At 39.8% G+C, this 14,162-nt stretch overlaps 2 protein-coding genes across 12 annotated transcripts in view; one reads left to right on the forward strand and one right to left on the reverse strand.

Moving 5' to 3' along the window:
• Positions 1 to 3,422, reverse strand: part of LOC115601394 (syncytin-2-like) — a 44,212-nt gene extending 40,790 nt beyond the window's left edge. For 2 of the 5 annotated variants that reach the window (XR_003989332.1, XM_030471371.1), the window contains exon 1: positions 2,975 to 3,340. The gene's annotated coding sequence lies outside the window, so the exon portion shown is untranslated. Of the gene's footprint in view, positions 1 to 745; positions 1,498 to 2,974 lie in introns of those variants that run through there. The other 3 variants (XR_003989331.1, XR_003989329.1, XR_003989330.1) reach the window with 3 other exon arrangements.
• An 87-nt stretch (positions 3,423 to 3,509) lies between these two features.
• The window catches only part of LOC115601395 (hippocampus abundant transcript-like protein 1), a 34,875-nt gene continuing 24,222 nt past the window's right edge, over positions 3,510 to 14,162 (forward strand). For 6 of the 7 annotated variants that reach the window (XR_003989333.1, XM_030471373.1, XM_030471372.1 and 3 more), the window contains exons 1-2: positions 3,510 to 3,704; positions 12,187 to 12,282. Coding sequence is in view for 5 of the 7 variants with exons in the window: in XM_030471373.1 (XP_030327233.1) it covers positions 3,552 to 3,704; positions 12,187 to 12,282 (249 nt within the window). In the remaining 2 variants the exon portion in view is untranslated. Of the gene's footprint in view, positions 3,705 to 12,186; positions 12,283 to 14,162 lie in introns of those variants that run through there. The other variant, XM_030471377.1, reaches the window with a different exon arrangement.

A 14,162-nucleotide genomic window follows, 5' to 3' on the forward strand; every position in this document is an offset into this window, starting at 1 on the left:
TTTTCATGTACTTAACAATAAAGCACCTTGTAAAGAAGTACCCCAAGACTGCATTGAGCAGAAAACCTAAAGTGATATCTACCCCTGAATGTATTCCTATAAAAAACAATGCGAAAATGTGCATAACACCTTCTTCAGTTTGCAGTGAATGACACTGTGTTCCTGAATAATAACTATCGTATTTGCATATAATCTACTCGACAGCTATTAATAGAAATTATGGAACTCTATCTTCATCATTGCACAGATAAATCTGAAATAAATCCATCAAAAATTTTTGAGCACCCACTCTCACAACTGTACATAAACTACAGTCAGATCGTAGGCATTTACACAACACAGGCAAATGATCTCATGGACTAATATTTCAATTTTTGTAACTAATTTTTGCTGTGTATATTTATATGATACACAGCTCATCCATAACAATAGCCTGTACTGCTTGGCGCAATACCTAATTTTGACCTTTGCTGCTTTTGTCTACAGAATTAAGGAAATGGCCTAACCAACGTGTATGTCCTTCTCTGACACACGCAATATGCCCCTCCTGTAATATCTTCCCCAAAGTCATGTCATTGTGAGTGACCATCCATGAATAAGAATGTTCTATAAATAATTTACATGGTATAATTCCATTATTTTTCCATGATAATTTAACCTTAATATTATTGTAATAATTTATTATTTATCTGGAAAACAGCATATGCTACATCTTGTAACATGGATGCTTCTAGCAAGGAATTACCTAGCACTCAGGAAGAAAATGTTTTTGAGCTCCCAGCTCACCATCTTCCCTTCCCGTTGTTGCTGAAACATGTCAAGTTTCTCTCCAACATTGTTGCAGAAAAATCCAAAAATTAATTATATATTATTAACTATATAATGGAAAAGAGATTATGAAAAGGTCATTCTATATGACAGATATCCAGTAGCAACATCAAACTGTTCTAACTACATAGAATATTTCTACAGGCACATTAGAATAGCGCAAGTCAGCAAATAATGACTGTTAATTCTTTTATAAACACAGCATCACAAAACAGTTGAGGTTGGAAGGGATCTTGGGAGGTCATCTTATCCAAGCCCTGTACTCAAGTAGGGCCACCTAGAGCCAATTGCCCAGGACCACATCCAGGTGGCTTCTGAATGTCTTCAAAGAGGCTCCACAACTTCTCTGGGCAACCTTTGCCCATGCTCAGTCACCTCACAGTGAAGTATTTCCTGATGTACAGTATTTCAGCCCACTGCCTCTTGCCCTGTCAATTGAAGAGGATTTAAGTCTGCAGAGAACCCATTAGATGGAGGCCTATTTACGTATTTTGTTCTAGTGTCTGAAATGTGTACTGCAGGAGAATCAGCAGCAAAATCTTCAGTTCATTTCAGGAGATGAAAGACACAAGTCTTGCAGTTCATTCTGGAAAATCCTCAGCACTGCCAGCCACTCGTGGATGCAGAGTTTGGCACTGTACATGTCTTTAATTCCAAGGGTGTCAAATACTGTTTTCAGTCAAAAAAAAAAAAAAAAAAAAAAAAAAAAAAAAAAAAAAAAAAAGTGATTTTTTGTTTTTTCCCTCCCCCCAGAATTTAGCCTTCAAAGACAAAATTCTCAGCTTCAGGTATCACGTAACTATTTGAAATTGGGTAGTGGGTAGGACCTGCTGATTTTAATTCTCTTTCAAACTTCATTGAGCTGCTGTTCTTCAAATTTCTGCTACAGCTGACTAATTTCCATCTCTAGCATTACCATTTTTTAAAATCTAAATGATTTAATAATTTCTTCTGACTTGAATGGTGGAAGGTAATAGCCATGTCATAGTTTTGCAGAACTAAGTCAGTGCACCAGTCCTGTGGCTGTGACAACAGGTAGCCTCCAGCTCCTCGCAACCAGTCCTGGAGATGTGGTTGTGCCACAGTAGTTAGAAGACTGGCAGTGGCAGTTGGTAACAAAGCCAGCCATGGATGGGTATGAAATTGCCTGTGCTAGCCCAGTCTGACAGATTAGCAGCCAGCTGAGATGGGCAAGGGAGAAGTGGCACAGAGGCAGGGGCTGCTTTGTGCTGCAGCTGGACATATGGCCAGGGAAGCAACCAGACCAGGGCACACTCCTGTTCTCTCCCTCCTCTGCCACAGAGCTGTACAGCTGCCAACAGTCTACAGGACAGATAAGGTAGATGTGGTTGCTACCTGATGTGTTAGTCATACACCTGTCTACCTACAAAAGCTGATCTATTACGCTTATATACCTTTCTAACTGAGGAGTGTGTTTGAATAAAAATAAAAAAAAAAAAATCCTCAGTATTTTGAAGCCTGTTGGTTAACAAAAAAACCAACCAGAACACCCAAAACTGTAAGGGATGAAGCCTCTTTGTTTACAAGTCAATAGAAAAATGGTCAGATCTTTCAAGAAGCAAAAAAAAAAATTGCTATATTTCAAAGTAATAGGTGACTACTTTTGAAGAAATGAAAAATTTGTAACAACTGCTAGGCTAACAGAACAAGAGAAGTGGAAAGCATGAAATTCCACACAGGATTTCCTCGAGCTGGCTAGCAAAAGTAATTTTAAAGACTATGTGCTGATTCACTAATGCCTGTATAATAAGAAAGATGATTTTGTGTTATCTATTTAGCTCATGGTATTTGAATGTTCCTCTTAAAATGCCGATATCTACTTTAAGCAAATCAGAGCTCCAAAAAAAGGTCACATACAGGAATACTTTGAAGTCAACGCATGCTACTTTGCTAAAAGAGAATTCTTGTTAAATTGTGGTGTAAGATACCATGGAAGATAAATTTCACGATGCGCTATATTTAGCAAGTATAGCGCTTGATATACACAGCACACAGAAAACGGCTTTCTAAATTAGAATTTCTTATTCTAGTAAAATGAGAAGTTCCTAAACTCTCAACAGCCTGGTATTTAGCAGAAAACACCTGAGGTACCACGGAAAACAAAGGCTTAAGCCCAGTAACGTACCAAGGCAGAAGAAACGGTTTGCAGGGTGAAACCCTCTCAGCGTCGGCCACGCACGGGCCCTTTACAGCTGTCTGGTGAACGGCTCACTCTGGATGGACAACCAGCTTGATGCATTCGTTTTTCACCGACCGTTAGTAGCCATAATCTTTACTATCTCAAAGCACTCCATGTGTGCACATTTGGCCAGCTGACTTCTTATGAAACCTTGCGGTACTTGTTATGACCGGCTGCCCTCGTAGTACTTAAACGAGAGGACACTGAGCTTGCAATTGCATCCGCCTGGCGGCGAGGGGCTCAGCCATGTTTGCGGCCGCCGCACCTGACGCCCGTGTGGAGACCATCCCCCTCGGCCCGTAACGGCTCAGCCGCGCGCGCCTCCCCCCGCGACCCCCACAGACGCTTCCGCTCGGTTTCCGGCCGGCAGGGATCGATTCCCCGGCCGCGCCGGGGCGGGGCCGCGCCGTCACGTGAGCCCGGCGGCGGCGCCCCCTGCTATGCGGCGCTCGGGGCGGCCCCAGCCCGCCCCGCCCGTCCCGCTCCCCCGGCCCCGCCGCTCCGGGAGGATGGTGGGAGCGAGATGATTCCCGAGCCGGAGCCGCCGCCAGCCCCGGCCCGGGAGGGAGAAGAGGAGGCGGCGGAGGAGGAGGCGAGGGAGGGCGGCGGCGCCGGGCGGCACAGCTGCATCATGCTGGTGAACAGGATCGGCCTGAAGGCGGGCGGCGGCGGCGCGGTGAGTGCGGGGCGGGGCTGGGGGCGCTGGGCTTTGCGGGGCCCCTCCCGCCGGGCCTCCCTACCCGTGGGGACCCCCAGAGCGGGGGTCCGGGTGCCCCCGCGGCCCCGGAGGAGCTTTCTGGAAGTCGGGGTGCGGCGGAGCGCCGGGGTCCCGCCGGCCGCGCTGGCTGCACCTGGGGTCGGACCGGCCCCGGGCGCCCCGCCGGCCGCACCGCGTCTGGTGCCAGCCCCGCGTCTGTGCTAGCCCTGGCGTTTCGTTGCTAGTTCATCTGGGGCAGCGACGGCACCTGGGAGCAGATGGCTGTAAATAAACTTTCTTTTAAAACATACAAATCTGAAGCGTCTTTAAGTAAAGCTTAGATTTCCTTTGGAGTTCTGCGAGGTGCCTTTTGGTGAACCAAAACCATATAGTTACCACGCAGTTTTAATAACTTGCTGCTCTTTTTGTTTCGTCGCTTCCCACTACATTAAGCATTAAGATAATTTTGTGCAAATAAAAGGAGCTGGAAAGAAGTGGTCTGCGCGCTTGAAAGCATCCGAAGTTGTGTTTGGGAGCGGACCGTAATTACTTCCCAGCGCAAACGTCTCTTGAGTGGCTTAAGCCTTCCGCTATGTGCGTGCATGCTCATGAGATGCTTCTGAAACAGATCTGAGATGACACCTCCTGAGCTTTCTGCAGTAGGTGGGGATAGGTGAGTTGTTTCGTGCCGGGTGGATCAGAGATGCTACAGCCCACCTTGTTTGTTGGTGGTGATCCCAGATTATGAGATGGGAGTAGAGGAACCCAGGGGAACACACAAAGTAACAAAACAGATGATCCTGTCATATGTGGGTTTTGAAGGGGTACAGATACAAAACTAGGCAAAGTCTTGCCATGATAAATCTTTTGGCAAGTTGAAATCAAATAAATTTTATTTGCAACCTGACTTACTAGCTATTAATACATTTTTTTTTAAGCTGTATTCATGTTAGGGTGTTCCTGAATAATGTATTTAGTATTAGTTTATTCACAGACTCAGATATGCTAATATGCAAGTACTGCTCATTCCAGAAGTTAAGTTTGTATGAGGAAGCCAACATCTGCTACATGTTCCATCTAACCTTCCAAAGATGAGCATCTCTGCTGTTGGACAGGGGATAGTTTACTATTTTATGTTAATGTGAAGTGAATGAACTTGTGATATCTTTAGTTGAGAATTAATAGCATAGCATTAATGTGGTGATATGGCTAAAGCTCAAAAATGTAAAAAAAGAAAAATAAATCTTGAAACCTATCTGTTTGATATCAGTAGGTTCTTTGTCCCTTACTTATATCTGATGAAGGTGTTAAGGTACTTTTAATGGGTGGTTAACCCAGAGAAGATCTAAAAACAAAAAAAAAAGTTCTTCTATGGAATTCATTAGTCAAGTTATTTTATATAAGTTAATTCCAAAGTATCTGCTGCACACCTGTAGATGATCACTTTTGTATTCGAGTCTTTCAGTTCTCTTTAAGAAATGGTTATGCCTTCCAGAAAGCAGGCTGGACTTCTTCAAGAAGTGCAACTGATGCATGCTGTATGGTGTATTTATTGTTCTAGGTTTGTGTACTGCTCCTGTTTATAACGGTAGGTACACAAGATGCTTTTACCTTACTGTAAGATACAGTAAGACAATCTTAAGTCTGGATAGGAAAGTAACTCTAGAAGAAGTCTAGAAGACTTTTGAGTACTTAAAATATGATGGTTTGTCTGTTTGAAAATTCAGCATTAAGTCTTTATAAAATGATTTCAAATTTTGCTCTGTGGATGGTTTTTTTTTTTACTCCCTCCCTCCTAGTTGTGCCCTTAAGGGACTTCGTGTTCCTGTAATGCATCTCCTACCAGAGAGAAGGACATGGAACTTTAACCTTCGCTTCTGTACATTGATATATCAGTAATATAATTATAGGGTCCGCTTCACAATTCCTGACTGAACAGCCTGTTTCTTACTTTGTTATTGCACTTCTGCACCTCCCTGTGATTCTCATGTGGCTGTCATACTGCTAGAACTCTCTCTAACTAGACTTTATTGAATGAGCTTATACAAACTAAAATATGAGGGGCTGGATCATGGCTTTGTATGTAACTGTAGAGATCTCTTTGATATCAGTGGGAGTGCATCCGTGGCATTTGAAAGTAGAAGCTTGCCTTTTGGGCTGCTGACGAAGAAGGAAATAAAGAAATGTCATTTAGGTGAGCCACTTCTTTGCTCTGTGAAGGATGTTTTAATTTTTATTCTGATTCTTGTGTCACATCAAATCAGTAGGACAACATGAAAGAGTACGACCAAGTCTGTCAGGTTGCCCAAGACTTTTTTCCCCTCCAGCTTGGGAGTAACAAGCTTCTGTTTTGTTCGTTTATCTGTACCTGACCTCACCCTGTTGAATGCATTGGCTTGACTGAATTGAAGAACTAAAATATAAATGCCAGGCAAGTGACTTTTTAGGAATTGAGTTACTGGCTCAAAACTAATAAGAACAATAGTATGTTTAAGTAAATTTCACTGGAATCAAATCAGTTTCTGTTGGCTGTGTTACCTCGATTTCAGTGAGCTTCAGAAATTGAAGTAATGATGCCATGGACATTTTGTTACTGGTTATGCAATCTTTTTCCATCTGAGTTGTGAACACTGGTAGTATAAAACTTAGTGTGACACTCAGAATATTCATACCATGTACTTCATTTCTATGCAACCTATTGTCAGTAAAATAATTCCATACTAGGGAAACTTTTTAGCAAAATACAGTATACTGTTTTATCTAAAGAAGTGCTCTTATGGGAGAAGTCCCCAAATAGGATATCTAAGGATAAAATACACCTATATACCTCTTCGAGAATTAATTGTACGTTAGTTTCATGTTCTTGGACACTGTAAAATGCCTCAGCTATTGTGAAGCCCAATACCTCTGTGGTTTTTAGAAGCATAATGAATGCATTCTGAAGGTCAGAACTGTACATCTCGGAAGTTTGCCAGCCTATATGCATTAAACTGTTTTACGCAGCAAAGCACAACTGGTATATACCCAAAGAATTACAGGTTTTTACCCTTACTGCTATTATTTTTCTTTTTAATGCTTCAAAAAACCATAGTATGGTGAAATTGAGGAAGTTTGATTAAATGTTACAAGACTTTGCCGAAACACCTTTCAGTCCATTAAGTTATTTTTTTAAATTTCTGGCTTGTGAATTGATTTGCTAGTAGTAAACATATTATTGAAATTGGCGCTTTGGGTAGTCAGTCCTTTGTGGAACAGTGTTGTTTCCCCCGCAAAAATTATTTTCCCTGTTAAATCTGAATAATTAGAGATGAACTGTGTTGCCTTCTCAGGGTTGCCAGTGTCATTCTGAATCTTCCCATCATGTTAAATTAACATGGAGCCTGAACTCTGAACCATTACCAGGGGTGGTTAGCTGCTCTGTGTAAAAACGAATCACTCTTACTTATATTCATGCTGAGAGGGCACTTATGCTGTCCTAAGTTCGTGCTAGTGATCTTCCAGGTTCTAGCAGTTTGGAAGGTTTTGTGTCCAGAGAAAGGTATGCTAGGCTAGAAATTTAATTATGTAAATAAGGCTTAATACTTTGGTACTGAAGATCCAAACTTAACCACTGGGCAATGAGCTTGAGCAATTATCTATGCCATGGAGAAGCATGTGAATTAACTAAGTAGTCTGTGCTTGTTAGAGTTATTTCTCAGTGTCATGCATCTTTCTACATTTTAGGAAGAAAACTTCAGCAATATTTAAATCAGCTGGCAATTGAGTGTAGCGTAATATGCTGGTTATATATTATTTCTGTAAGTGTTTTAATTAGACAATGCAGTACTGTCTAAAGCTGAGCTTTCAGAATGTGGCAGGGTGTATGGTGATTGGTCTCTGGGATGCTTGATTGGTCTCTGGGACCCTCAATGGCCTCAGCCTCAAAGACTGAAGCAGAAATGGTGTTCTCATGTTTTGTGCTCTTCAGAATCCTGCTTCTTAAACTTGTCCAGTTTACAGGAATGTGTTCACAGCAGAAAAAAAATGTGGCAGAACATTTTAGACACTGAGAGGAAATTGTATGAGGTGCCATGCAATTTTAACTTACCGTGTTTGGTCTCACTTTACTAATTTTCTTATATTTTAGTTTAGGGCAATGACAGTTGTTTTCTCTTCATGCCCTTCATGTCACTCCAAGTTCAATAAATCCCAGTTGTATCTTTCTGCAGATGTTTTGACTATAGCTTGGAGGAGCTTACTTCAGCATTCTTCCATACCTTTGGCAATGTTCTTTGTCCTTCTGTGGGCCTCTTTCACTTGTGCTTCTGTAAAATAGGCTATTAAACAATGTATATTGCTTAAAGCTTCTGAACAAAACAAGCAGCCATAGGATAAGAGGGAGATCTAATAAAAATGGTTAAGCACACCAGAAGCAGAGGGTTAGGGCAGGCACATCACGTGTTTATGCAGCAATATAATGATAATATTTTGTCTAATGTGGTATATCTTTGAATACATTTTTGTAAGCCACTGCTTAGTGCTAAACTGGTGTCTTTCATGGAACTGTTTTCTCCAGGATCACATTCCTAAGTAGTAGTCATCCTATACGTGGAGTGAATTTTTTTTTTTTTTTTCATGTTTGCATTAGTTAGATTTATCTACATTAATTTCAATCTGGCACTTAGACTGTTTTACTGATTCCGTCAGCTTCTGATGTTCTTCACTATTACCTTTAACTTTTCTAATGTGAATTGGTTTTTTGTCATCAGTGAACTTTGTCACTTTGCTTCAAGGTTTTTTACAGCTCAGTTATAATGAGTATGTTGAACTACACAGGCATTGGGATAGGGCACTGGGACTCATCTGGTAACTTTCCTCTATTGTGGAAACAGATTGGGTTTGTTTGGTTGTTTTGTGGGTTGTTTTTTTTAAGAGCTTTTGGTGAGGGTTCTCAGTATGTTTACTCAAATATTCAGAAGGCTTATTAACGTACCCTCTGTTATCCATGCATGTTCTTTTGAGAACTCCAGGAATTTTTTAAGGCACAGTCTATTTACAAAATCTGTGTAGCCTTTTCCATTTTGAATGAGTTGCGATTCTGATACTTTATTCCTGTGTAATATGATTTAGCCTAGCTTTCTCTTGAGGGAGCACATCATTACCTTGCTGTCCAGATACAGATCTGCTTAAGGTATTTCTTTTGCAACTGAGATAGAAGTTTGGACAATGTATAAGGTGAATTATTTATGATTTATATTCTAGCTTACAAAGCGCATCTAAAATGCTAAAGACGGTGCTGGACTGGAGAGTACTTTCACTTATGTTCGGTGTATTTTGCACTGCACAGAAATTACATGTCTTAGACTGAAGTTTATACGCATTATCACTTGGTGATTACTTAATGTGACAAAGGCAGCTAAGGTCTTCCGGGTGCTTTTTGCACTTGAGTGAATTCTTGCCAGTTCCAACAAGTTGGTCATTCATGGGGAACAGCTGGAATTAAGTTGGTTCCTAGATACTTCAGTTTGAAAATTAAAGACAATAGGCACTAGAAAGAGATGAATATGCAGGATGCCTAGAGAACTACCTGGGTTACATGTGAGAGAGAAGAGTATCCATAATGTAATGAGACAGATTGGTAGTGTAATACTTGTGCTAGAATAAGCTAAACTGATAAAATAGTGATGTAGCGAAGCATAGCAGGAAAAGTATGCATTTGAAATGGTTTAATTTGGGGGATAAACTAAGAAAAGAGCAGTGACTGTAAATGTGGAAAGGGAATGCGCTTTATGGTTTGGCATGAACTTCAGGGTTCGTGTATGAATGATTCATACATGAGAGCAAGTTTTTCAACATGTTTTACTGATTCTGTTAGGTTCAGTTCTTTGATTTCTTGAAAACTTTAGCGTTGACAGAGTGGTCTGCAGTGCAGGTTGTTGTGTAAAAAAAAAAAAGTAATTGTAGCAGTTAACTTTTGTAGGAGGAGAATGGTTCTGAAGACACTTTTTAAAAAGAAAGTAAGAAAACTCTTCCTACTAATGCACTTGAACGTTGGTTTGCATACTATAGAAGGACTGTGAGTGCTGTTTGCAAAGTTGTCTGTGTACTGGATGTAGAACAAGCAACTAGGAGGCTCTCCTGAGAGACCCTTCTGCCTGGTGGGAAAGAATTTCCCAGAGGGTGTGAGGGGCAAGTTCCTGTGATTGTCTCTTCAGAAGTTCAGCTTGAGTTTGGTTGTTATCTGCTTGAGAAATAACAGAATTATTCAACTGGAAAGGTACTTCAAGGACATCTCTTCCTCCTCAGGGCAGGACCAGCTGTGAAGCCTGAGCAGGTTGCCTAGAACTTTTCCAGTTGGGTATTGAAACTGCTTGAGGGTGTCTGTGTGCAGCTCTGTGGGCAAAAAAGCATGCTGTGTTTATCCAGTAGATTCTTCTGTGCTCTGGAGGATTTCAGAATTTGAACAGTTAGAAGGTGGTTTTGTTTGCTTGTGTTTTTGTCTGATGGTTTTTTTTTTCGTTTTTGTTTTTTATTTTGTTATTCCCCTGAAATAAGTACATTGCTTCCAACAAACAGTTCAGCATGTTTGAAATTGGATGTTAGGGTGCTTTGGCAGCCATTCAAACAACTTTAATTGTTAAATTACAGATTTGAATTAGCAGATAAATAGTTACCTAAAAGTGGTGCGAATAAATGAATTATTTATTCTGTTAATTCTAGCTGTTAATTCTAGGTTTGCTTTGAAGATCTGAGACTGGCTATAAAACTGTGTCTTGCTGTGGCACGTTGTAAGGGGACTTGTAATAGCTCTTCTTTAAAATGTCTATTCTTATTGATACTGTATTGCGATTTTTTTTCTCCTTTTCTATGAGCAATTCCTTGCCAGCTGGATTTATGATCTTGACAACTTCTCCTGGGTTTATTAATGTTCAACAGCTGTGTTCTGCTTCAAAAAAAGTTTGTATTGCATCCCAATAGTTTTCCCTTTTATCTTCAAATTAACTTTGGGGTTTATTCTGCCTCTAATAAAAGCAGAAGACATGTTTTTTAGAATTGGGTGTCAGCGGAAAGCACAGAAGTGTAAAATTGGAGAAAGAGTGGATACTTTGTTAGAACTGCTGGGACTTCAGATTGTATAATGATGGCCTTAAACTTTTATTGGTTTTGAGATTACGTAATGTTTTGCTCATTATTGACTATACAAGTGTAATAGCTTGACCAGCAGCTGCATTTGAAAGGGATTTTAATGTTCGTACGTAGTTTCTCAGCCCACACACTGGGCTGTCGTCTAAAGATGATCTGTGTGGATAGAAAATAGTCCCATAACAGGTTTTTAAGTTTTCCCTGAGAACACTTAATTTTTAACATTAAAGCTTTAAAATTTTGGGGATGGGGATGATGAAAGCAACTTGTATTTTACCGTATCTGCGCTATTTCTGAAATTCTATTTAAATCTTTTTAACTATAAAGAATTCAGTAGATTGTTGCTATATTGTCTAGTTCCAGAAGACTGGAGCTCTTTGTGCTTCAAGTTTATAACCATTTTTTGCATGTGTGTCTCAAGTTCTTTATGTAAATTGTATGCACTTTTGTTCTGTTGCAAAGTATTTTCTCATCATAGAAGTGAGCCAAACCCATTACTTTTGGGGTACTTTCATCTTAAAAGGAAGTGTAAGTATTTTTAGAAAGCTCTTTGATTTTGAAATGAGTGAAGAGTTTTTGTTGCTTTCTTATCAGTGGTCCAGGCTGTGTATGTGATCTATTATAAGCTGTTTTCTTGAAAATAACTTGATGCTTTATTCCAGATCTCACCTGGAATCCAGTCCTTGGGTCTTGAATGGAAGCAGTGTCACAGCATCCTAAGCACTTCCATGATTTGCTAATTCTTGTGGGATTACTTGTTGATCAGTAGAATAGCTCCTGTCCCCTAGTGTGTAGGCACACACAAGTTGTAGGTCAGCAGTCAGCAGAAAGTAGTTGCACAGATGGCATAAGCTGCCCCTTTTTTCTTCATGCTTGTGCAGGTTCAAATACAAAAATTAGTGCTCTTATGATTATGTACATTGTCATAATTTTGTTGTAACGGTGATGTGATCTTCATAAAGCAGATCTATTTAGTTGTCACTTGTGGAGATAGCAGGGAGAGTTACACTGTTTATCACACTGCTGTGGAAGGGTTGCGAATAGTGCTCAAGGGGGGATGAAGCCCGAAGGCACGCTGGAGGTTTGAGCAGTACAGGGCTGGGAAAATAGTTCTCTTCAATCAGCAAGAGTTTAAGGGAACAAACGTTCTCAAGTTTTCTGGAGATCCTTAGTTCTGTAATAACTTTTCCCCACCCCTGTTTGGCTTATTACTGTTCCCAAGGGCTTGGTAGTAGGTCATACTGGGAACTGGCTATGCTCAAAATATGTTTCTGAGAGATCTTTGCACATGTAACTAACTGAATGCGTGCAAACCACTGCATGTGTTTTTCTTTCATAGCAACAAGGTATTGGTCGGCCAAGTGTGTACCATGCAGTGGTGGTCATATTTCTAGAATTCTTCGCCTGGGGGCTCTTGACAACTCCAATGCTAACAGTAAGTATCACTGATCAGCTGTTGTCTTGACAATAATGACAAAAATAAATTCACTAATTCCTAAGGATTGGGGTTTTAATTTGTTTTACATTTTCTGCTTACCTCTTTAACTGAATTCCAGGAGTCTCCACATTTAGCACTGTGCAATACTAGTATACTACAGCTGAGATCTGGACTGCTGAAAGACTAAGATATAGTAAAAAATAAATGAGCAAAACACTGTAATACTTCTTGACTTTCATTTGACTTTTAGGGTAACATCAGTTTAGTATATTGATGTAAACCTTCTTTGGAAATTCTGGCTTTTTTAAGACTGTAGTTCAGTTCATCTTCCAGTCATAACAATTGAATAATCTATGCATCCTACAGTTAATTTTGTACACTATTGTGGGCTGGTTGTTTTGCAAGCATATAACTTGAACTAAAATGTAAAGGCTTTCATATAAGAAATGGATTTTATAAGTATTTAATCTGTTCTGGAATGCAGTTTGGTAATAGGATACAAAGCCTTTCATCTGAAGAAATGGGTATTATTCATTAAAATCAGGCCTGCCTGAGAGAAGTCATCAAAAGTCTATTAGTCCAGTTTTTCATCAGATAATATCTGAGAGCACTTTGAATACATGACAGGCAAGGTTTTGTGGGATTAAAAGGTCTTCAAGTTAATTTTTCTTCTCCAAACTCCAAATAAAATAATCTACATAATTGTTGAGGGTGTTTGTCTACCCTTCCTAAAGACAATCACTGATCTTTTTAACATAGCTTAATAATGAAGAAGTCCATATAAACAGTTAACGGATTTCCCTAATGAAGGTGTTTCACTAAGTGGCCATCCTGTCACACTGTCTTGCCAGTGTCATAATATGGAGAAGCTTACTGGGTGGTTGTTCTTGTTTCTTTCATTTTCTTTTCTTTTTTTCCTTAAGCAAAATGCTTGACTTAAGTTGCTCAAGCTCTACACTTCTCCTTTAAAAGAATAACGTGCCAATAATAATTCTTACACTCTTAAAGAAAACACCCCACTTCAGATGGGTTCTTCAATAATGTACTCCAATTGAAATAGTTACGTGTGAATTTTTACTGTTAGTCACATGCAGCTGAAATATAAATTCTTGAAATTAGTATTATGTGTCTAATGGGAGTGTTATGAAATGCTTTTAGTGTAAAGCTAAATTCTTATTTTGACTGAAGTACATGAACTCAGTACAGTTGTGGTCTTGAATGTCTTGTATTTTGAACAAGTTGTGTTCCTGAATACTTTGGAGGCTGTTATATTCGATCAAAAACTAATTTAAAACACTGAGTTACATGTAATAGTGTAACTTGCCTTACACAGGTGTAAATGACTTCTGTAATCAGGGGAGTGATCATCTTTGTTATCAGCTTTGCACACACTGAAAGGCAACAGTTTCAAATCTGTTTTGATACTTGCACCATTCTATTGCTTAATGTACTTGTGGTAACTTACCTTGGCCTGCTGATGAGTCAGCAGTACTAGAAGTCATTCAGAACTTTCCTATGAGCAAGGTTCAGCCTTGGAACTGTCATCTGCCCACGTTTGTTCAAGCAGGTTTGTCTGGTAGGAAGGGCAGAAATGGAAATGTCGAGCCTGTCAATCAAAGCTCATGATCACTCAATTTTTTGGTGGTTGTGATTCTGCAGGTCATTGACAACATTAAATTAGATTAAAATATTGTGCATTCTCAAAATAAACTGTATTTATTCTAGGATAGCTGAGACTGTAATTTTTTTTGACATCTGTTAGCAAAGCTGTAGTATTAGTTACATGACACTATACTTGTAGAAGAGATTATTTAAAGTGTTTATAAGCACATAAAGGTTATTTTGGGCACAGACTGCACAAAGCGTATGCTCATTCC

This window comes from Strigops habroptila, chromosome Z (assembly GCF_004027225.2).
Source record: "Strigops habroptila isolate Jane chromosome Z, bStrHab1.2.pri, whole genome shotgun sequence".
Classification (NCBI taxonomy): domain Eukaryota; kingdom Metazoa; phylum Chordata; class Aves; order Psittaciformes; family Psittacidae; genus Strigops; species Strigops habroptila.